We start from the raw sequence: 24,587 nt of genomic DNA, 5'->3' as shown, positions 1-24,587 counted from the left end.
GACGCGTCCAAACAGCTCTTCCCCAGTAACCAGTATTAGTTTGGTGGTGGTAGCGGCCATTCCAAGGATAACGGGTGTAATATTTTGTACCTTGGGGAAGTTTTGACCTAAGCTGGTAAAGATAAGCTTAGGGGGTTTTTTCATGCAGGTCCCCACATCTGTACCCTAGAGTTCAGAGTGGGGGAGGAACCTTGACACAAAGGCTTTCTGGTCTCCTACCTGGTGAAAGTTCACCACTAATACTGGAAACAGGGAGACTAGTCAAATGGAAGGGAGGCCTCTACGGAAGGAATCATGGACTTTGGAATCATCCGAGGAAGCTTCACGGGCAAATAGGCTGGTCTGCCAGGTAGGCGGTATCAAGGCAGTTCAGAGATCTTGTGCATTTTGGAGGGATAGCCTCCATACAATTGAAGCTAATTTCCAGATGAAACAATACCTAGCCAGGCACTCATCCCGCACTTATCACCGTGGTATCTAAGCTCCTTATAAGGGTAAGCACATTAAAGATTTCGTAATTGCCTGATGGAATGAGCTAACTCATCTGCATTTTGCTTCCTAGTAGGGACGCAATCCATTTTGTAACATCACCATTAATTGCTATGGAATTAGCACATACTGGCAACTTCAGTTGGAGTAAACTGTGAAGCAGCTCAGATGAACTTAAAGAAAAAAAAATAACTTGTTTATTTCCACAGGCAACTGCCTCAAAATGCAAGATTAAAAAAAATAATTTACAGAAGACAGACAACTTTTCAGGAAACTGCTAAGACACCTTCCCCCCAGAGGTTTGGCATCCAATTCTCCAACAAAATGTGATAAAGCATCCCAGTTTCCACATTTACTCTCATTCTTACAGGAAGTCCAAAATATTAATAGTTGGCAGTCACTCCAGCCTTGCTAGGAGTCTGAAATTGTGCCTGCAGACATGTACAACAGACTAATGGGTTTGGGATTCCTTTGAAAAGAGAGGTTATACTGCATTGTTATGAACCTCAAGATTTGAGGAGCTGATGATACAGTTTGTAACACCAGTATTTGCCAGCACAGCTACACAGAAAAGCCAAGACCCCTGTTGCCCTGGCATATTGTCAATGCCCAACAGACCATGAACAGGACTCCTACCATATTTTCACAGTAACTATAAGACAAAAGGAAGATTTTCTACCACCAAGTATTTTAGTCTATTTACTTCCCCAACTCAACTATTCAATCCAACTCAACTATTCAATCCATCCCTCCACTCATGAAGAATTTAAGGCAGTACCCCTTTGAGACACTCCCACCCAGTCTTTCAGCACTAGAATGCCTCCCAGCCTCATGTTATTTTATGTGGCAGGGATCAGCAACCTTTGGCATGCGGCCTGCCAGGGCTACCCCTTGGTGGGCTGGTTTGGTTACCTGCCGCATCCACAGGTTCGGCCAATTGCAGCTCCCACTGGCCGCAGTTCGCCGTCCCAGGCCAATGGGGGCTGTGGAAAGCAGCACGGGCCGAGGGACGTGCTGGCCGCCACTTCCCGCAGCCCCATTGGCCTGGAGCAGTGAACGGCGAAACCTGTGGACGTGGCAGGTAAACAAACTGACCCGACCTGCCAGGGGGCTTACCCTGGCAGGCTGCAGGCCAAAGGTTGCCGAGCCCTGTTATATGGCTATATGTGGAGACGACTGTCTGCCAACATCTAACAGAGGGGTGGAGGTCGGAAAGAAACCACGGAGAGAGGGAGATTAAAGAACTAAATGATTCAAACAACATGTTTAATGCTACATTAACCACCAGAAGAATGTTTAACATGCAGTTACTGACCATCACCCTCTCTTTCTTGCACTTCTCCTCCCATTACCTAACAAAAGAAAAGCCAAAAGACTGCATTTAGTCAAGAGAGCAAGAAGTTGCCAGTTCCCTTCAAAATAAGTAGTTCTATAGATAAAACCAGGATTTTCTTCTAATTGAAAGAAAAATTCCCTCCAGTCAATGGGTCTGTCATTATTCTAGGGGAACCGTTACACTGGGTCAAGGGAAGGGGAATGTATTTTAGGGTTTTGCATACAGGGTCAGACAAAGCAACGGCAATCTGGTGAAGTCCCAGACTACCATGGGAATAGGGAAGAGCAGGATGTGCAGTTCTCCTGGTAAGGTTAGGAGGCCGGGTGGGCTTTCAGTTGCTGGAGGACTTGGAAAGTCTGGAGACACTCTCCAGCAAGCGAGTGATTCCTCTTCCTCGCATGGTGCTTGTTCTATATGGCGACGTCACTCCAGAGGGATGTTCACCTATGAAATTAACCAGTACATTTTGCAAGTCAATCAGCATTTAAAACATTCATAACTCAAGAGATCTGCTGTCCTATGTCCCCTTGCTTCAGCTGCAAACTAGTGGGGCTGCACCGTTTGATTGACCTAACCAAGAGGCAGAGTCTTGGACTTTGAAATGCTGTCCTCAGTGTACACCAAGTTCATCACTGACGTCCCTCTGGAAAAAGCTCAGGACTTTTAGTTTATGGTTTTAGTGCAGGGGTTGGATTAGGCAGCTCAAAGAACTGGTATTTTTCCCTGTTTGCCATCCTGTGCTCCAGAATCTAAATTTTCATTTAAAATCCCTCCCCACTCCAGCCTGGTCTACACAAAGGATTGAATCAATTCTAGTCACTGTTTTGACTGCCCTTACTCAAATCCCTAATGGGTACTGGTCTATTCTAGTTTCAATCAGTGGTAAATTGCAACACAGCAAGTCCTAGTTTATCCCATCTACACTAGGGGTTTACATCAATGCAGCCACATCACTGGCTGGAAACAGGGCAAATGAGGTACACAAAGCCTAATTCTCTAGCCCTTATGGATGTAAAGGAAACCAGCCTTAAAAGTGTGAACAGAGTGCTGAGACAGTGATGTCTGCTAGAGTTTGCAGATAGCTGACAGACCAGATCTGAGGGAGGAGTGAACGGCAGCTTTCATCCTGGGTGCAGACCCAAGCTGCAACATGCTATTGACAACTATCTTGCTGCTAATAGGATTCTTTAGGTTGGTATGGAAACTTAGTTTGATGGAAGCTTTTTGCCCTTTCACATTTTCTATGAGGTATTCAGATGTCTGAGCGTTTGTGTAAAGTTACAAGTTAAATGTAAATCTTCATCAGAGCAATCTTAAAATTGAGCATTTAAGGACAGAGAGCCTGGAAAGGCAAGAGTTAGGTTCTCCTAGCAATGTCAGTCCACCCACATTGCACACAGCTATTGAACTTGAAAAGCGGCAACTGGTCCACTGCCTGTTGCTCCAAGCAAACCACTGCCTTTAGTGGGGTTATACGGAGCTAGAGCAGAATTTGGCACAGTACATGCTGTACATGTGGGTTAATACTGCCAAGAGTATTTATAAAAAGGAAAAGTTCTCAGTTGTTTTGCTTTTCTTTTACTGATTTAATAAAAATAACCAAAAAAGTTTAAAGAAATCCCTTCTTTGTGAGCTAAGTAAAGAGTGTTTGCTCCAACTCCACAATACTGCAACTTGAAATGTAGCAAGACTGTATATGAAGTAAAAAAGATTTTAAACAAAAAGACTATTTAAATTGTTTTTCTTGCAAACTCACAGCTACTAGCCCTCACTGAAGACTAGCCATGATCTGACATTTCAGATACCCTTGTGCAAATGTCATACTTTGTGGCTTAGGAAGAAGATCTGTTTCCCTTGCTCACTTAACTCAGAAGTACCTGAGCAGATGCATTTTCCATAAAATAAATGTTATCTTTGGGCTCTGACCAACTAAACAATGTTTTAGCCCCCAAAAGGCAGACTTTCAAGGAGTCCAGTTTATAATGGAAGTCACATTGCAACAAGTATTCATTGAGTTTGTATGTACTGTACTTTTTATACAACAGGATGTTTTGGGAAGACAACCCTACCCCAAATACCCACAGAAAGTCCTCTCTCAACCCTGGTGTATGCTGAGAGAAAGAAGAGCTGCAGGAAGCTGGAGGTAACAGCACACGAGGAGTGTTGAACACAATGAATTGGAGGAGTCCTTTTTGGCTCTGGGAATTCTTTCCAGTAAAACTGTCACTGGCTCATCTGGTTAAGGTCAGACATTAGGAGTTCAATCAAATCTACAACTGTATACATGAATGAGCTGAAGCTGTACCACCCAAGGGAGGTATTGTGACGATCTGGCCATTTACTGTATCCAGAGACGAGGTGGGCAGAGGAGGACAGCGCCACAGTCATCTGATAAAGACCTTAATTCTCATTCTTTCCTTTCCCAAATCTGAAAGTCTCAAACTCACCAGCAGAAGAGGCAGCACCTTGTTTCTGAACTGGAGAACTGAAGTATCGATTACAACCAGGATTCTGAGCCCTCAGCTTCTGTAGCAGAAAAAATTCAAACCCCCTTTTCAGAACAGACAAGTGTTCTCTTTCACATAGCATCCACCACACCTACTCACGATACCCAAGGGTGCTGGGTAAAGATTTAGGCAAGACAGAATATCTGGCTGCCTATTTGCATAGGATTTAAACAGGTTAATTCTCCCTGCCTCTTATTCTAGAAGAATCATTTGTGCCGGCATATTTTGGAGGACCTCATAGTCAGATCAGAGCTTTTGTAGCAAAGGGTTGGGACAAACTTCAGAAAGATGTCTAGTCAGCTAGTGGAGAACTTTCCTGGTTGGCTTTCCAAATATTCGTTGTGCATTATGAACAAGGATGTCACCGGCTGTAAAAGTGAATATAGCCAATCTGACACTGGAAGGTCAACTCCACTGCCCCAGGAAGAAACCAGGCCCCCTTCAGGAAAAGAGCAGTCATAGCAGCCTAAATAATTCAGCACAAATTCAAAGAAGATGACCTGGAAACGTCCAGCATCCAGTACCACCATCTTGGGATTTATGTTGTTGCTGGACTCATAGTCTTGCAGAGGTAGGTGAGCTGTTGTGAGCGAGACTCCATACACGCCTGCAAGAGTGTTACTGATGCAATAACTAAATTGAGCAAAGGAAAAAAAAGAGTTCTGATAAGAATTCTGTACTGTATTTCTTATATACAAAGGCAGCATAGCCCCACCCCTCTTTACAGTGAAAGACATACAGAAGGAATAGCTGCTATCACCAATACTTTGAGGTGGGGGGGAGGGAAGGTGAGATATGAGGACTACATCCTATCATCATCCTTTCATCCAGAAAAAGGCCAATCTTCTTTAAAAATTATACATGAAGCTACAAGAATCACTGCCCCCATCACCCAGGATGAAACATGACTGTTTAATGGTGCACTGCATTATTAAATCAGTTTGAACAGGAAGACTGCTACTATATCCAATTGTTGGGGAGATAATGCAATTATTTAAATAGATATTTGCCTAAATTACCCCTACTTTTACTTCCAAAAAGCACAGCGCCTTTCTATTTGGCCCTGCTTCTTCCCTGCGGAGAAATGTTTGGGTGGGGACGGGGAGGAAGGGGGTGCAAGTGGTGACACCAGGCGCTCTGTGCATCCAGGTCAGTTTCCCCATGTGAGCTGTGTAAGGGGAGGGCAGGAGAGCAGCTCCTGATGCCTCTCAGCACAGCCCAGGTGGGGAAACTGAGCTGGACACACAGGGCGCCTAGTGTTGCTACTTGCCCCCACCCCCAGCCTCCTAGGGGGCACGAAGGAACATCTGGGGTGGCGAACGGTGACGCGAGGGCCTTGGTGCTTCCCGGTCGGTATTCCCACCTGGGCTGCGCAAGGGGAAGGCAGGAGAGCAGTTCTTGATGCCTCACAGCATAGCTCCAGCTTGGGGCCTTTTCAATTTTACTAGCCTATGCAATAAGAGACTTGAACCAGAAACACAGGCATCTAGACATCGGAGCCACTTTCTAATCAGCGCCGCTAACGTTGTAGCAAATGAACACAAGATCTGAGCTGCTTCCCAAGGGTCTGCGCAGTTACTGCATTGACAGTGTCAAGCCCAGGTGAGTGAGAGTGAACAGGAAAAGTTAAATGTGAGTGGAATGTGCTTAGGCAGATGGGCAAAGGGGACAGGCTTTACCAATGGATTTGTTTGATGTGTGCATTGCACATTTACGTATCTCTAAAACCAGGGAGACATAATTCATAGTTACATGAAAGTACTTATTTCTGTTTAGTCAAGAATTTGTTTTTATGTAAATGTTAATTTTTAAAGTGGCAGCTTGTAAATGTGGCAAATAATTAAGTCAAAACAAAACATTAAGGGTGATTAAATACTGAATGTAAACTGTATTTGCGATTTCAAATACACTAATTTAAGTACCACTAACAATTGATAAATCCAGAAGTTAGACCTATACCTATTAATAGTATTAAGCCCTTTGCCCCCCACAAATATAGAAGTCAAACTCCGTCTATGCAGGCACTGATATCATGGGGTAACATTATATTATGATCATGTTGCTAATATTCAGATTACAGAAAAGAATAAGAGAAACGAACGAAGAAATACCTACAGAGATAAGGAAGCCATTAGAAAAAGACAACTTGGGAACAACTTTCCTCAGAGGAGTAGAGAAGCCAGATGCACAGGGCTAGAGAGTCCAGAAGCTAAGGATTGTCTGCAACATATCAGACATATCCCCTTCACAGTACTCACGCAGTTTTCTTGCAGGATGCTAAAGCGCAGAACAGGATATCATTCTCTTCATGCCACTTGCACCTAAGTGCAGATTGAAATTCTTCTGAGTTCATAATAGAAACAAAACTACACCCTTAATTTAGATGGATATAATTAATCTAGTTGGATTAGAAACTTGTTGGCTGATGCTAACCTCCCTTTCTCCTAGTCAGTGTAATTAAAATCAGACCTAGAAAACTCCTGGCACAGTCTTGGTGCCCAAAAGTAACATACGTTAAATTTTAAAAAGGGACCATGTCACATAACTAAATGTAAACTTAGGGACCCAAGCTAACAGGTTGTAGTTTTATAAAACCTCATAGACATTTTCTCTTTCTTCTTAAAAAAGAAAAGAAGAGTGGAATTTAAGGAAAACCATCCACTTGAAGTCTTTTTAATTTCAAAGACTTAAAAGTAGTTTTTTGGTACTATACCTGTTTCTCTCCCCGCCCCCCCCCCCCCGCCCCTTTTATTTTTTAAGGACAGTTTCTTTTTCCTGTTGGTGTGTGAATGACTCACACAAACAGGTGGAAATGACTATACAAAGGAAACAGTGACACTGACTATACAGAATGCCATCAAAAACTCTCAAAACCAGACAGATATTTCTCTCCTATAATCTTAGAGTTATAAAGTTTACAGTCTTAGTTGTTACCTATAACAATAACACGTAAAATGTCAGAAGGAAATTAACAGTGTCACTTTAAACTTCCCCTGCAGCATCTGCAGCCCAGATGTTGCAGCACTGTGCTACTGCATGAGAACCTGAAAGTGAAACTAAGGAGCCTATCTTTGCTGTCCATGATACACATTCAAAAAATGAAGGTAAGGCAAGAAATATACTACAACTGAATCTTATTCAAATATAAGGTGTTTTGCTCAGATATATCCATAAAAACCCAGTGAAGTCAATAGATTTTCATGGATGAAACAAAAGAACCTGGCTCTGATTTCTAATCTAAGCACCTCTACTAAAATAAACAAAAACTATTTTGACAGACAGAAATGGATGTACAGTCCAGCAGTATAATTCCGATAATTTTCCTGTATTTTAATTTATGGGGTACAAATAAAAACATCTGACTACTATAATTCAATGGATTATTAATGAAGCAAACATTCTTCCAAACCTTTTCTTAGTGCAATTTTAATGGATTTGTGAACTTCAAAGAAGCAAAGATATTCGTATTTTGAGATTCTCTCTTTCAAACACAAGCACATGGAAGTATTCTCACCTCACCCCTTTCCACTCTCAAGTCAAACCCACAAGCCTCTGCTTCACAGCCTTCAAATCTATGCTTATACTTGAAAAATCAGAGACATACTGTCCAAGAGCGCATTTCCTTCAGCCACATCTGAGCTATGATCCAAGGAAGACCAGCCTTAATGATGAGACTAGAGTTTTCAGCTAACCTAACACTGAAGTAAGAAAGGTGTATGTGTGCAGGGCACTGAGGGACAGTTTAAAGCATCTGGCTAACAGATAGTTACCACTATAACATCTCCCTGTTCAGGAAATAAGCCAATGCCATACCTAGTGTTACTGCAGTAATCCCACATGAAGACATCCAGCAGGTTGCGCACCCAGGTCTTGGAAGGCTCCTTTCCAAGTTTCCGCTGGTACAGTTCCACCACCAGGTTTTCCACACTGAGAAGCTCCAGCTGGTTCTCAGTGCCTGTTATTCAGAGAAGGCCGAGTCAAGAAGAGGAGAAGGAATGGCAGAAACTTTGACAAATATAGGTGGGATAGAGGAGACGCTGCCGAGATACTAAGACTCCTTGCAGTCTTAAAAAATTTACTTCTCACCTGCTTCCTTAGCCATCCATTTCAGACACCAGTTGACTCTGTACCAATCATCAGACTAGAGAGAAAAACGTTTCACTGTCACATGCTCCAGAACACAACTACAGGTATGGAGTGGAGTTTAGTTATTGCCCCCCCGCCATTCCTAAACCATCTTCTCCAGCTACTTTAGTTCTTGGACAAAGCCACTGTCACTCTTCCTGAAAGTTCTCCCCGAGTCTCAAAAGAAGTCTCCGCCTGGGGGTGCAGACTCTGGGGGTGGGGCTCAGGATGAGAGGTTTGGGGTGCAGGAGGGGGCTCCAGGCTGGGGCCAAGGGGTTTAGAGTGCAGGAGGAGGCTCAGGGCTGGGACAGAGGGGTGGGGTGCTGGAGGAGGTTCAGGGTGCAGGCTCCAGGAGGGAGTTTGGGTGCGGGAGGGGGCTCAGGGCTGGGGATTGGGGTACAGAAGGGGGTGCGGGCTCTGGGAGGCAATTAGGGTGCGGGAGGGGGTTCCAATCTGGGGCTAGGGGTTCAGGCTGTGGGCTCCGACCGGGCAGCGCTTACCTCAGGTGGCTCCTGGTCGGTGGCGCAGTGGGTCTAAGGCAGGCTCCCTGCCTGCTCTGGCTTTACTTTGCTCCCAGAAGCAGCTGGCATGTCCAGCCCCTAGGTGGAGGCATGGCCAGGAGGCTTTGCACTGTGAATGCGGCCCGCCCCCACAGCTCCCATTGGCCACAGTTCCCAGCCAATGGGAGCTGTGGAACCAGCGCTGGGGGGGGCAGCATGCAGAGCTTCCCTGATTGCCCCTGCGTCTAAGGGCTGCAGGAACATGCCAGCCGCTTCCGGGAGCTGCACGGAGCTGACCGGACTTTTAATGGCCTTCCCCCCACAGCGGGCTGAGCTGGTGCTTGCGGCTCCACCCCCACGGGGGGCGCTGAGGCTTGGGGCTTCCAGCCCGCGGCACAGAGACTTGCCGCAGGCTGGATTAAATTAAGCAGCGGGCCAAAGATTCCCCACCCATACTATAAAGCAGGGGTGGGCAAACTACGGCCCATAGGCCGGATCCGGCCCATCAGGGCTTTGGATCTGGCCTGCAGGATGGCCACCCCTGTGGCGCCGCGGACCCTGCACCGCTCCCGGAAGTGGCCGGCACCACATCTCTGCAGCCCCTCACCTGCAGGCACCGCCCCTTGCAGCTCCCATTGGCCAGGAACAGGGAACTGCGGCCAATGGGAGCTTCGGGGGAAGTACCCGCAGGCAAAGGCAGCACGAGCAGCCCTCTGCCCCCCACAGGGGCCACAGGGAAATGGTGCCGGCCACTTCCAGGAGAGGCACGGGGCTAGGGCAGGCAGGGAGCCTGCACCCCAACCCCCTGCCCTGAACCCCCCGCCACACCCCACATCCTTCCTGCACCCCCAACCCTGAGCCTCCTCCTGCACCCCAACCTCCTCCTGCACCCCACACCCCTCCTGTACCTCAGTCTCTTGCCCTGAGCTCCCAACCCCCTGCCCTGAGCCCCCACCGCACCCCTCCTGCACCCCAACCCCCTGCCCTGAGTCCCCAACCCCCTGCTCTGAGCCCCCTCCCACACTCCGCACCCCTTCCTGCACGCCTGCCTTGAGCCCCCTCCCGCACGCTGCACCCCTCCTGCACTCCAACCCCTTTCCCTGAGCCCCTTCCTGCACACTACACCCCCTCCCACACTCCCTCCTGCACCAGTCCTACATTCATGGCCCTGCATGCAATTTCCCCATCCAGATGTGGCCCTCGGGCCAAAAAGCTTGCCTACCCCTGCTATAAAGGCTTCTTTTGGCAACTACAATAGGACTGTGTGTTTTGAAGGGCTGCCCTAACTTGGACGGGGCTGGATTCTACCTTGCAGTACACAGGTGGCCATCTGCCGCAGTTTGGCTGAACAAACGTGTAAAGTTCACGTAACACAACAGGGTGACCAGCATTTGAGAGCTCAAAACCAGAGATGGGGATCTTGTGAGTGGCATCACCTAATAGAGGTTAATGAAGAGAGAGAAAAATGGGATATAAGCAGTCCATTTTTTAAATTTTTTTTTTATTTTTTAAAGAAACGCACTGCTTTCTCCATTCCCAGTCCTACCTACCATCCACAGGTAAAATCTGCAAGATTCATGCACCCACCAGAACCTCACCTTTAACATGCACCTACTTATTTTCCCCAAAGATCTGGGATGATCTGAGGTGAGAGCCCTACGCTGCTTTAAAGAGAGAGTTACCCAAGTATTTTGATAAAGGGAGGCAGGAGCTGTGTCCGTTAGCAGTGTGTGTAGGGACAGGAAGTCCACTAACTGGAATCTATAAACACTGCTCAAATGGTGATATAAGGGAAAGGTAAAAACAATGCAGTAGAAGTTAAAATAGTACAGAGGGCCAACCGACAGGGTTGTAGGAATACTTTACTTGCTGAATGTCAATGCTGCATGGAGAAGTATTAGGTTTGTATTTCTAGAGGTTCCTCTTTAATAATGATACTTTATATTAGCATCTTCCAGTTTGGGGAAAAAACAAGGTTCCAGTGTATTTTTTTATCCATTTATTTATTTTTTACAAGCTATGCGCACACACACGGGGGAGATGCTTTACCCACCACCGAAAGACAGCCACCTCAGAGATGGAAACGACAGCTACGAAACATCATGCACTGAAGTTACACAGTCGTTTAGGACAGAAATACTGAAGCTAACTGGAATTCCGTGTGGAGGGCAGATCATAGCCAACAGAACATGATTACCCACAATGGACGTTTGGGTAAGACACCATCATTAATTAGAAGTGTCAGAGGTTCTTTAATGACTAGTTATTCACAAAGAAGAGTTTATGGTCTATGGAAGACACAGCATTATGAAATCCCTCAGGCAGTTTGCTCTAGTGCCCATCTCTCTCTTGGACGCGAGATGCATAGTTCTTAGAGAAGCATCACTTCTCACAAGCAAGGCAAATGTTTAAAGGACTGGTGTACACAAGCCAATGAAACTTCCAAACCCTGTATCCCACCCCTTTCCTCCTCCGATACTCACTTGCTGCTTGACAATGAAACCGAAAGCCACGTGGCACCACTCCTGCAAGAGGGCAGAGAGAATACACATTATCAAGCAAGAAACAGATATACAAACTCTAAATAATGAACAATACCTCGTTGTGCTATAAGAGCAGCCATACTGGGTCAGACTAAAGGTTCATCTAGCCCAGTATCCTGTCTTCCGACAGTGACCAATGCCCCAGAGGGAATGAACAGAACAGGTAATCATCAAGTGATCCACCCCTTGCCACCCATTCCCAGCTTCAGGTAAACAGAGGCTAGGGACACATCCCTGCCCATCCTGGCTAATAGCCACTGATGGACTGATCTTTCACGAATATATCTAGTTCTTTTTTGAATCCTGTTATAGTCCTGGCCTTCACAACATCCTCTGGCAAGGAGTTCCACAGGTTCTCCGTGCGTTGTATGAAAAAATACTTCCTTTAGTTTGTTTTAAACCTGCTGCCTATTAATTTCATTTAGTGACCCCTACTTCTTATGTTATGAGGAGTAAATAACACTTCCTTATTTACTTTCTCCACACCAGTCATGATTTTATGGACCTCTATCAGATCCCCCCTTAGTCGTCTCTTTTCCAGGTGGAAAAGTCCCCGTTTTATTAATCTCTCCTCATATGGAAGACGTTCCATACCCCTAATCATTTTTGTTGCCCTTTTCTGAACCTTTTCCAATTCCAATATATGTTTTTTGAGATGGGCGACCACACCTGCATGTAGTATTCAAGATGTGGGCATACCATGGATTCATATAGAGGCAATATGATATTTTCTGCCTTATTACGGTATCTATCCCTCTCTTAATGATTCCCAACATTCTGTTCACTTTTTTGACTGCCGCTGCACATTGAGTGGATGTTTTCAGAGAACTATCCACAATGACTCCAAGATCTCTTTCTTGAGTGGTAACAGCTACTTTTGACCCCATCATTCTATATGTATAGTTGGGATTATGTTTTCCAATGTGCACTACTTTGCATTTATCAACACTGAATTTCATCTGCCATTTTGTTGCCTACTCACCCAGTTTTGCGACATCTTTTTGTAGCTCTTTGCAGTCTGCTTGGGACTTACCTATCTTGAGTAGTTTTGTATCATCTGCAAATTTTGCCACCTCACTGTTTACCCCCTTTATTTATGGATATGTTGAACAGAACTGGTCCCAGTACAGACCCCTGGGGGACACCACTATTTACCTCTCTCCATTCTGAAAACTGACAATTTATTCCTACCCTTTGTTTCCTATCTTTTAACCAGTTACCAATCCATGAGAGGACCTTCCCTCTTATCCCATAACAGGTTAACAGCTTAGTTAACAGCTTTATCTATCATCATGTGTCCCTGCATAACTGCCATGAATGTCCACTTATTTAAAACATTTTCTTAGCTATACTCATTTGCACAATACACACATTTTACAACCTGCTGCATACCTCTGTGTTTTGGCCCCATCTAGGCAAATGCATTTTACTATTAAATCCAACATACACAAGCGTGCAGCCTCCCACCTACACAGTAGTTTTTCTTCCAGCTGATGGCCAGACAGCTTCGTAAAGGATTTTATTTCAACTACTTTCTCACAAGATTTCTTTTACCCTCCAAGTTCTCACTCAGTCTGGATGCCAAAGGCCACCTTTCTGCAGACTTTAGTAGAAGGCAGCTTTAACCACAGGCATTTATGCTGCTACTATCTACCTAAAATGCTGAACACCTGGAAACAGGACCGTGTCTTATGCTAGAAACTTGAACTGGGCTGGGAGAGGTGAGATTAAAAAGTCTTCATCCTTCCACACAACTGAAATGATGAGTTTCCTCCCCTCCGTCCCTTAAGGCTCACCAGGATCTACAAAGCGGTGGTAGTCTGCTGTTATGCCATCTTGTAGTGAATATTTGACACAGCCAATCTCACAAGGGAGGAAGCGCTGCTCACAGGGAGAGGGCAGCTCACCATGACTGTAAATGTTCAGGAAGTAGAAGATGTTCCCAAGCACAGCTGGAAGGAGAAATTTTCAGGGGTCACTAGAGGAGAGAACAAGCAAGTCTTTTTCCATCCAGTGAACATTATTATTTATACTGCAGCAGCACTTATCTGTCCCAATCGAAGATCAAGGTCCCACTATGTTAGGCCACACAACTGAGTAAAGACACGGGATAACAACTGGACAAAACATGTGGGAGGACAAGATAACCGTTAAAAGGACACTTTTGCATAAATCAGGAGATTCTGCGGTCACAGTTCACCTCCAGGTTAATTCAGATGGTATTGTTTTGTAAATATCACAGCACAGGTTAACAAGAACGCCAGGGGCCTGGAATCCATCAACACCACCACTCATACCTCCCTCCAATAAAGCTCTCCAACATTGTCTCTTTAAGTAGGGATGGGAAATGCCACCGATACCAGGAACTCTAAACAGCACATTAAGCTTCAACCAAATCCAGCAGGAGGCAGACTGAACTAAGGATATAGTGCTTTTACACTGTGGAGGGGCTGAAAAGAATCAAAGAGCCCTTAGAGAAAGCTCACCTCTAAAATAACAGAGCAATAATATGTGACAGGTTATGTATGATACAAACAAGAACGAATGTTCATAGACTTAGCATAGCAACAGGTCCAAACTACTAAAATATTGACTTCAGTCAGTGAAAACTATACAGATAATTGTCACTGAAACAGAGATGAAGGGTATTCCTTCACCCCCAGCCTAGCCCATTCTCTCTTCAATAAGGTTTTACTTAGTGCTTGCACAAGTTTTATGTATCTTGGCTGGTGGCTTGACTGTTTATAGCATTTTGTAAGTGCTACTGTATATTATACTAGAGCTTCTTAGAGGCAGGGTGAAGTGCACTGTGGCAGTGCTCTGAGTGTTTCCTTTGCTGCTAGTCAGTGCCGATCTCAGTATCAGTTTTACACGGAAATGCAGATGGGAACAGATTGGCTTTTCAGGCTTCTATTTAATAAGACACCAGCCAGCCAATGTGCAAGTACAGCATTGGCTGACACAATAGCTTTCTCCCAGGCTAGGCTGTCCTGTTATCCAGTGTCTATACTGTTGTTCTGAGCTTCCACTCAGACATCTAAAAACTTCCTACCCTGTTATACTTGACATAAGCACACAGGTAGCCAAAGTCTGGACTAGGCCTTGTATATCCCTAATGAAACGGAAGTTACAACAGAAATGCTTTCCTGCAACAGTTCACTTCGGTTTATCTCCAACCATTTACAGACATTAAGAGCCTTATTCTGTCTTCAAATATGTACATGCAACTCCCATTAAGTTTAAAAGGAGGTACAGCCAGACGTTTGTGGGCAGAAACTGCCCCCTGACCATTGTGAACTACATTTCTATTATGAAATCCTTTGTTACTGTAGGACAACTTATGAATAGTTATTTTAACTAAGTTAATTTTTGTCTGACATATTAAATATATTCAGATCTAAATTAAACATGAATTTCCCACTTTCTCCAGGTAAGGCCTGTAAGCCAGATGTAGCAATTCTGCTCCTTATGGAAGTCATCCAACACTACGAGATCCTTAGGATTAAGCTTCTTTAGGTTTACTCTACCCTGATCATTCTTCCAAGAAAGACTGGTGGCATCTGAAACAGAAGCGCTTCTCTGTATCTGCATGGGCAGTGGTGCAGGAACCGGAGAAATCTGATGGGGAGGCGGGAGAAAACAAAATAGAGTTAAGTACATAGTCTGCTCCTCCAGTCAGAGAAGGACCATAATATAGCTCCTTCTTTGCCCTCTATGAATGGATGGCAGCACTGCTCCTTCTAAACCCACCTGACCACAGTTTGCAGTATGCAGGCAGTTTGCAGTACGCAGGCAGATTAGGAGCAGGCATGTTTTCTCCTCTGACACAAAGGATATTAGTGGTGCCCACACCAATTTACCAACACACAGAAGGAACTATAGCCAAGCCTCTGAATTAAAAAAAGAACATCCACAGAAGGGCATTTCATCCACGTTTAGATTTGTCACACAGAAGGAAGCCATCATCTCCCAAGCCTATAGACACATCCTAGGGGAAGGGATGAAAGTCTAACACAGTTTTCCATTTTTTCCCCCTAATTGAAAAGCCTGTAAAGAGCAGGCTAAAGACATAATTTCTTTCACATCAACTTTATTAGTCATTATTACACAATATTTCAGAAGTTAGAATTACAGGGTAAGCAGGGAAGTAATGCCAATTTATTGCTTTTCTGAAGGTATCATGCAGGATTCTCAATTTCGGGTCTTGTGTCTCCAGTACAAGTCATGAAAAGATTCTCATTACTCTTAGGGTTTTTTACCTTCTGATGCACCGCTAGGCTGGCCTCAGAGCTCTGGCCCCCAGAGCATGCTCTAATTTCAGGAACATCAGCGGCCACAGAACATTTAAACTAGCTCCCTTTAAAATGTGGAAGGAAGAGCTCCTCAAACTTCAATTATATGTAAGAGACCTACACACTTCTCCCTTACACCAATCTTCTTTTTTAAGAAAACAGTACAGAGGAACATGACAGGTTTCAGAGTAGCAGCCGTATTAGTCTGTGCCACAAGTGCTCCTTTTCTTTAGTACAGAGGAAGTCAACCTTCTCAGAACATGTAATCAACAATGTAGAAGTGAGTGCTCACTGTGTGAACAAAGGACATTACATTATCAACTGAACCCCTCAAACTCTGAGGTGTACAAGCATGACAACATTGCTGGAGAAGCAGAATTACAAGGTAAGCAATTTTCCCTTCCTTAAAGATATTATTTAATGCACATTCCCAACACTGGAGAGGAGGTAAGTTCAAGGGATGTCCTGAAATAGTAAGTTTAACCATGAACATGACCAGAATGTATACCAGCGAAGAACTCCTCCAAAAATTGGTCAAATTCAGTAAAGACATCCCAAAAAAGAAATTATAAGCAATGGAATTGTTTGGATTCTCCTTGCTTTAGGAAAGAGTTCAGTATGACTGAAGAGAGATCCCCCCCCCCCCCACCTCAGAGATAAGTGATTAGCAAAACAAAAAAAGTTCACCTAAGGGTTTCATTTTCCCCCAAGTAAAGTTGCCCAGGATCTTGAAAGTCAAGTATGCAGAGAAGGGCCTCGCCAGGATGGGGTTGCATGCGTGCGAAGGATGTAGGCAGGATGAAAGTGGAAGTTGGCTTCTTGGGCAGAAATGTTGTCAGAAGATTCTGTACCACCACTATAACTTTGTAAAACGTAATATAAAGGCAGATTAGTCATTAAAACCTGAAAGCATCCTAGGAGTAGAGATAGTACACTTCCTGGTGATGGTTATCACAAAACTTCTGTCTCTGAGTACTGAAAGGCTCAAAAGGAACTTTTCTTTAGCTTTCTCGGGATCATATTTGTTATGTGACACCAAAGATTTTTAACAGGGTGTGCCACTGGCAGGCCAGATGCCAGCTCTTATCCAGGCTGCAGGCATTAGATAAGAACTGACAATCTTGTAGCTGGAAACCAGACCAGGTCACCTGTAAGTTTTGCTCAAAATAGGTATTAGTCTTATAAGAATGTATTTAGCGTTTAAGACTCTGAAACACTTGTAAGTTGCTGCATGCATTAATCTCATTTGTAATGTCTGTATAACTTTAAAAACGTTTGCTCTGAACTTGCAAACTTGGGACTTGGCTACACGTACATTTTATAGCGCTCTAACTTGCTGGCTCCAGGGTGTGAAAAATCACCCCCCAGAGCGCAGCAAGTCAGAGTGCTTTAAAGCGCTAGTGTAAACAGGCTCCGAGTGCTGGGAGCCGCGCTACCAGCACTCGGAGCTAATCCCCTCGTGGAGGTGGATTATCAGGAGCACTGGGAGACCTCTCTCCCAGCGCTCCTGTGTGACCACACCTCGCACTTCAAAGCGCCGCTACATGAGTGCTCCCACAACAGCACTTTGAGCCAGTGTAGCTATGCCCTCAATCCCGGGAATCACCCCCCACCCATTCAGAAGGACTATCAAAATCAAATGGGTCATCAAGGACCATCACAATTCAAAGGACTGGTTAATGGCTCTCTCACACCTGGGAAATGCTACCTGCAAGGAAGCTCCTCCTGTTGGCATGGAAGTTGAATGAAGGAAATAAAACAGTCACAGGAAAATTTTCCATTTCTCTCCTCGCTGTTTGAACTCTGACAGGGCCAGATGCTATAAGCTGAGGCAGAGATTCCCAGTGGTTACCCCTGAATCTGCCCTGAAAGACACTTTGAATTGACAGATCACTAGAACTCTGTCACTCTTAGGATTTAAATGGTAACTCACTGGTGTGTTATTGCTTGCTTTAACCTGCAAATAACTCTCACATTGCTTTTTCCTAGCTAACAAACCTATAGGCCATGTCTACACGAGTGAGCTTACGGCAGCACCGCTGTAAGATCACTCGTTTAGCCACTCTATGCTGACGGGATAGAGCTCTCCCATCAACATAATTAAACCACCTCCAACGAGCTGTCCACACGGCGCTTCTGTTGGTGTAACTTATGTCACTCAGAGGGGTGTTTTTTTCAAAAGTGATAGTGTAGACATAACCTTAAACAATTCATTACAGGATTGGCTATAGCGGTTGTCTCTAGTGTAAGATCTAGGGTACCAATTCACCTGAGGGTGAATGACTGGTCTCTTGGGACTGGAAGCAACCTGAACGTGGAGTGATTCTTGGTATAAGTGACCATTTATCACTAACTGCAGTTTGTCTGAGCGGCAAGACAGGCTTGAGAGTCTGGGAGACTGTCTGTGACTCCATGGTAAGACTATTATAGTGATCCAGGAGTTCACATTTAATACTGGCTTGGTGACATCTAATTCTAGAACACACCACCAGTTTGGGGCATCTCCCCTGAGGTAGGCACACTCAGTCGCGAGCCACTCCAGACAGTGTGACCTAGGGGTTTCAAAATGTCAAGCCTCAAATGAATTTGATGAAAAAAGGCTGGAGAGACATTGTCGTGTCTTTGACAAGGTCACTTGTTCATGAAAAGCAGTTTAACGATGACTTAAGGAAGTATTCAGACAGCTCTTGTGCAGAGCAAGTAAAGGGGTTTATGGGCCCATAGGTAACACACACCAGATCTCACCCATTGGCAAAGAGAAGGCCACTGAGGACAAAGTGATTCAAGCCACCTGCTTTGAGACTTGCTTGCCTACAGATTTCCACCTTGACAGGAGCTGAGTTGTCAGAGAATGCACCGAGGTATGGCTGGATGTGCGCCAAGTGTGCTAGACTCAGCCTGTTGATATCAGTTTAGGCCACCTGCAAGAAAGCTGAAAACCAATCCTATGTAAGTTGGTAAGACGCTAACAGGATCTTCAAAAACTTTTATCTCCTGAATGATGCCAGGACCTCTGACTCCAAGAGTAGCCAGCATATAGACACAGACACGTCCATTCCCAGAGAACAAAGGTGTCCAACATTAACTGTCTTTTCTACTAATACCAGGAGACTTGAGAGTGGTAGTTCAAGTTAAAGAACTCTTCATCTCTAGAAGATGACACCGGGAGAGTTCTGATCTATTACACCATGATCCACAGACCAATTGTGTTCAGCTACGAAGATACGACTCAGTCTTCCTCATTCCCCTTCCTGACAGATAAGCTGTAACTAGAAATGTTTTGGAGGACAGATCCCATTCCCCCACCTGCAAGACCTCCCAACACAGGAAGCATGATCCAAGTCTCCTTACCTACTGAGATAACATGTTATAAGAGTTTCTTCAAATCATGACCACCCTTTAGAGATATCAGGTCTCTTGCACTACTTAGTGTTTTCAGAATCACTAACGCATATCAGCGTTCTAGATAACCGCTGTTCCCAGGGAAAGACAAATGTCCTAGTAAGAATTCAAGGGTACAGTCTGTACGGGGAGACTTTGGCAAACCAGTAAAGTGCCTGAAACCACTATGGCTTATTGCTAAAAGCAGCCAAGTCAGCAGGCTTAGCTTAACCAAGGCAGGAGGGGAAAGGACTTTTTGGGTGCCATAGAGAGGTCAGCTTGACACCACGTCCTTCCTGATAAGAATTGTGTTGAAGTTGCTGATATATGCATCTTAGAAGAGCAGGATGTGCCCCAGGAATGTCTATTGGGGCCTCAAGGGTGCAAACGGTGGAAAAACCCACACCTGGTTAATCGATAATCAGAAGGAACCTCCCACTTGACCACTGAAACTGCTTACTTAACACGTTTGCTTTAAGGAACATGTCATTCTATTACTAATGTATAAATAAGGGGGAAAAGTTGGAGGTAGCGGGACTCTTCAGGACTGGACTCTCCCTCTGGATGCATCTTGTGTTCCCCACTAGCAGATGGGCTGCCACTGTGCCACTCGAGAGCCACACTCAGCTTTGGTAATTATCAAGGGTTGGGGGTGTTTTACTAACTTGTTGCAGACGTGTGTATAAGTGCTTGAGACGAAGTAAAGTTTAGTTTTAAGTGAAAGCATTCTTGTGTTGTCCTGTTTGTGCCAGCCATCTATCGGTTGGACGGCCGTGTCTCCCCAATTTATTTCCTGACACCACCTCGCAGAGAGTAAAAATTACCAAGAGCTTTGGGTTGAAAGAACCCCGGGTAACAAGTCCACCTCATAACTGGAACCCAGTTGTGAGTTACACCAGTAAATAAGATATTGTCCATAAAATGAAACTGCATGGAACATAAAGCAGGGTTCTGCTTGGATTGTTTTTTGTTCTGACCCATTTAAGAGAAATTTTGTGCTACCAATTTAAACTGGAAACAAATAAGCTCTTTGAGGTATGGATCTTGTCTTCTTGCATACATATAAAGAACCACAATAAAAATATACAACTTGGCAGAGCTAAGAAGAAAATCATTATGTCCTGAAATGGACAATAGTCAATAAACTATATACAGAAGTTGCACTAGTGTAAGGCTATGGCTATGCTTGCAGATGTAGAGTGCCGGGAGTTAAACCAGCCCTCAGAGACAGCAGCAGGAAAGCGCTGCCATGTGTTCACACCGTCAGCTGCAAGCGCAGTGGCATGGCCACGTTAGCAGCTCTTACAACGCCACAAAGAGCAGTGCATTGTGGTAGCTATCCCAGCACGCAAGTGGCTGCAACGTGCTTTTCAAATGGGGGGAGAGGGAGTGGAGTGTGACAGGGACTGTGTTGTGTGTATGCAGGGGGAGAGACAGTGGGTTTTGGGGGGCAGAGAGTGTGTCAGCGTGCTGTCTTGCAAGTTCAGACAGCGGCAGGGGGAAACGCCGACATCAGCCCCCACCCTCTCTCTCACACACACGTGCAAGCGCCTGACTCTGCAGCAGCAGCAGCATTCCACAGTAATGGTTTGCTTTGTCCCAGGACAGATAAGCAGCCGGCTGTCAGAAACGAAGCTTTGAAAGTTATGCTTCAACCCCAAATCCAGAGTAAGGCAGACTCTGGAGGAAAAGTCCACAGTGTGGCAGAATACTGAACTGCAGGCTCTCTCCTCCATTTAAGAGTAGTTGTAGGGTGATGGTAAACTATAGGTTTACATTGTTGGTAAATTCAAGACATTTCTGGACTACCAAGGAAGATACAATTACAAACTAATATTATAGCCATGCATATTTCTACACTAACAAAGGAAAAGGGGCAGAAGATAAGCTTCTTGTAAGTTTTTAGGGTGGCCCTGTGTGCCACAATTTTTGACCAACCCCTGCAACTGTGTTACTCCTCTTATTCAGCCCACTCCAAATTCCAGGTTTCTTCTTCTACCTTCCCATTTACCTGTTTCACTGATGCCTGGGTGGAGTTCTCTGCTCTCCATTTACGAGCCATCTCTGCATATTTCTCCTTTTCATCCTGAGTCAACAACTGGGAATAAAATTGTTATATAAGTTATTTTCTGACCATTTCCTTCTAAGAAGACAAACTTGCTCCAGAATCCAGAAAGTTCTAGGAGAATAAGTAGTCTTTGACTTAGAGTAGGTGAGATAAAGCAGCTATGGAGCTGGATTGAGCCAGTACTGGCTGATACACCATTAGGGCCAGATGGCAAGTGAATTTCTTAGTAGAAAGAGATTGTTGGGTTTTTTTTTAATATTAAAGTGGGCACCGGGGGAGAGATTATGCACTATTAATAAAGCTGCGAGACTAAGGGCCAAAATCAGGTTAATGAATATTTTAACACACTGATCTTGTGCTACTAGCCACACCCTAGCACAGAGGTTCTCAAATTGGGGGGGGGGAGGGGGCAGGAGGAACAGAACGTATTCGAAGGCGGGGGCTGAGAAGCCGCTCTGCCTTCAGAATTGGGCAGCTGGAAAGGCCAGGCACTCAGCTCTGAAGGCAGCACCATCGCCAGCAGCAGCAGAGGAGTAAGGGTGGCATCCACTCTGACTTCAGAGCTGGGCAGCAGTATATGTACCAGTGTGGTGGGAGCAGAGGCCTAAACAACTACAGACACAAAAAAGGGGGGCCCGATCAAATAAGTTTGAGTATTTATGCCCGAGCATAAATAAAAGAATTTTAGTAATCTAATTCACTCTTTTACTAATGCCATTTGTTAACATTTTGCCTTTTCTTCAACTTGGGCTATGAAACCAGACTGGTCAGTTTCACTTACTAGCTTTTAGGTATTGGCAAAATGTTTTGTTCCCATAGATCAAATCCAGCAAACACTGACATACATGCTTAAAATTAAGGATCAAGATTTTAATCTATTTTTAAAAATGCAAAATTACATTTCTATATTCAGACTTGTTTTTGTTCCCCTTTAAAGAATGGCATATTTGTCCCAAATTTTAGATTTAGTAATAAGCATTTTTAAACTTTTGTTTAAAGTGTCCTTTTAAAAAAATTCTAAGTGAAATAATTTTTCCTTATCCTGTACTATTTATAATTTAGAAACTTCAATATTGAAAACCTAGAAGCAAGACAAACCTCACTGATTCACCAATAACATGGAAAAAATTAAAACAGTATAAATAGTGAAGAGAATTGGATTTTAAATCCCTTTAATAGTTAAAGATGTTTCTACTTAACATATCAAAGAACTGTCTACTATTTACATCTTAATAGTGTCACATCCACATTGGGCAGCTCAAACCCAGTTACCCACTCCCCGCAAGAGAGTCCCTTTAAAACTGAGTAAAGTCAGGAAACATGCAACTCGGATTTGACATAACAAACACCATGAACAGAAAAGAGAAAAAGCATTTCCTCCTGCCTTTCTCTAGCTAAAGAGGAAGACATTTCATCCCAGAGAGGATCTCTATGCAGCATGGAAAAGTGATGGAGTGTTTGTGTGGAGGTATAGAGGAGTGTGTGCCCGGGGCGGGAAGGGGGAGGAGAGAGGAAGGACTTGTAGATGGGGTGCATGCCCAGGGGTAGGTGTTGGGAGAAGGTAATGGGGGGAATACACATCTGGGGCAGGGTGTGTGTGTTTGTTGGTGGGGAGGATACACATCCAGGATTGGAGGATGCTTGTGTTGGGGGAGTATGAACACCCAGGGTTGGGTGTGTGTGTATGGGGGGGGATATACGCCAAGAGTTGGATGAGTGTGTATGGGGGGAATACAAGCCCAGGGTTGGGGGGAACGTGTGTATGGTAGTGATGCACACCCAGTGTTGGGTGTCTGTGAGTGTGTGTATGGGGGTGATGCACATCCATGGTTGGGGGTATGTGTGTATATGGGGGGATGCACACCCAGGGTTGGAGTGTGTATGGGGGGGATGCACACCCAAGATTGGAGGAGGGCGTACAGAGGGGATGCATGCCCGGAATTGAGGGTACGTGTGTGTATGGGGGTGATGCACAGCTGGGGTTGGAGGGGAGGAATGTATGCCCAGAGTTGGGGGAGGGGGTGTATGAAGGGATGCATGCCCAGAATTGGGGGGGGTATAGGGGGATGTATGCCTGAGGTTGGAGGGTGTGTGCTTGGGGGGCAGGGAAGAAATGCATACCCGGGGTTGGGGCAGGGTGCTGGGGGGGATGCACACCCGGGATTGGAGGGTGTGTGTTGGGGGGGCAGAAGAGAGCGTGCACACCTGGGGTTGGACTGTGGGTGGTGGTGATGGGGGCAGATGCACGCCCGGGGTTGGGGGGGGGGGGGGGAGAGATGCACATGAGAGTATGCGGGGAGTCCAGCCCTGGCCGCTCCTCCCGCGGGGGGTCCCGCCGGCCCGGCCCGGCCCGGCCCGCGGGGTTAGCCGGGTTGCAGCCCACGCGCGGCTCTGCCCAGGCCCCGCTCACCGCCCAGTCCCACGAGCAGAGCGGGATGGCGTCGGGCACGCGGGCCACGGGCAGGCCGCGCCGCTGTAGCTCGGGCAGCTTCTCGCGCACGAAGAAGTAATAGGCGTTGCGCGCGCCCTTGCGGTTCGGCATGGCGGGGCGGGGGGGGGAGGAGGAGGCGAGCCCGCCAACGAGGCCTCTGAGCTCGGGCCGGACGCCGCTGCTTCCCCGCCCACGCGTCAGCGGCCTCCCCGCATCCTCTCCCTCTCAGCCCCGCCCCCCCCGCTCCGCGAAGAAAGAACCAATCATATCGTTTAGCAGCCCGCGCGCGCATGGATCCGAATGAGCCACGAGGCGGCACGTGCACCTCTCTCCTATTGGCCGGTGAGAGAGGACTCCGGCGGTGCGCGCCCCGCGGGCTTCCCAGAGAGAGAGTCGAGTGCTGCACCAGCAAGGGACTCGCCTTCTCGCCGTGGGGCACGCTGGGATTTGTAGTCTCGATTTGCGGTTCCGAACCATGGGCGCAGGGCATGCTGGGAGCCGTAGTTGGCTGGCCCACACTCAGCGCGGGACGTGCCAGCAAGGGCTGCTGGTGCCCAGAGGGGACAATGTGGGGCGGGCGCGCAGGGACATGCAGTATGGGGGATAAGGAGCTTAGTTGGCCCAGGGGGACCAGGCTACCCACAACCACGCAGGTGTGTGTCTTTTGTGCTAAACCTGAGCTGCCCTCCATGATCAGCCTGCGCCTCTAGCCCCCTGTCATTGCAAAGGGAGCCAGCTACGAGCGGGGTGTCAATGATGCTGCCGTGGCGGCCTGAGGCGGTAGCTCTGAGAGGAGTCAACAGCTCCATTTGCTCAGTGGGGAGTTAACTCCTATATGGGGCAACAGGACGTTAGGCCGAGTACCAGCACAAGCGCTTTCCTAGTTGGCCTGCAGACCTCAGTTCAGTTATGAGG

At 46.0% G+C, this 24,587-nt stretch overlaps 1 protein-coding gene across 2 annotated transcripts; it reads right to left on the bottom strand.

Moving 5' to 3' along the window:
• Positions 1 to 1,725: 1,725 nt before the first annotated feature.
• MAEL (maelstrom spermatogenic transposon silencer) lies at positions 1,726 to 24,091 on the bottom strand. Of its 2 annotated transcripts, none has more exons than XM_075118001.1 (12): positions 23,998 to 24,091; positions 21,185 to 21,271; positions 15,028 to 15,118; positions 13,297 to 13,452; positions 11,441 to 11,482; positions 10,266 to 10,393; positions 8,419 to 8,473; positions 8,146 to 8,287; positions 6,591 to 6,653; positions 4,833 to 4,965; positions 4,273 to 4,351; positions 1,726 to 2,269 (listed from the first exon to the last, which is right to left on the bottom strand). In XM_075118001.1, the coding sequence occupies exons 2-12, from the start codon at positions 21,233 to 21,235 to the stop codon at positions 2,157 to 2,159; spliced, it is 1,053 nt and encodes a 350-aa protein (XP_074974102.1). In that variant the 5' UTR covers positions 21,236 to 21,271; positions 23,998 to 24,091; the 3' UTR covers positions 1,726 to 2,156. The 2 variants fall into 2 exon arrangements, with proteins under 2 accessions (XP_074974102.1, XP_048725525.1); XM_048869568.2 differs by lacking the exon at positions 23,998 to 24,091 and adding an exon at positions 23,652 to 23,907.
• Between the last annotated feature and the right edge of the window lie 496 nt (positions 24,092 to 24,587).

The sequence above is a fragment of the Caretta caretta genome, chromosome 1 (genome assembly GCF_965140235.1).
Source record: "Caretta caretta isolate rCarCar2 chromosome 1, rCarCar1.hap1, whole genome shotgun sequence".
NCBI lineage: Eukaryota > Metazoa > Chordata > Testudines > Cheloniidae > Caretta > Caretta caretta.
This window is presented reverse-complemented; position numbering and strand designations above follow the sequence as displayed.

Coding starts and splice junctions, on each gene's coding strand:
- MAEL (XM_048869568.2), bottom strand. CDS start 23,783: ATGCCGAACCGCAAGGGCGCGCGCAACGCCTATTACTTCTTCGTGCGC. Junction 13,453..15,027: donor TTCTTGGAAGAATGATCAGG/GTAGAGTAAACC, acceptor TTCTCCTTCCAG/CTGTGCTTGGGAACATCTTC. Junction 6,654..8,145: donor GATTACTGCAGTAACACTAG/GTATGGCATTGG, acceptor ATCTGCACTTAG/GTGCAAGTGGCATGAAGAGA.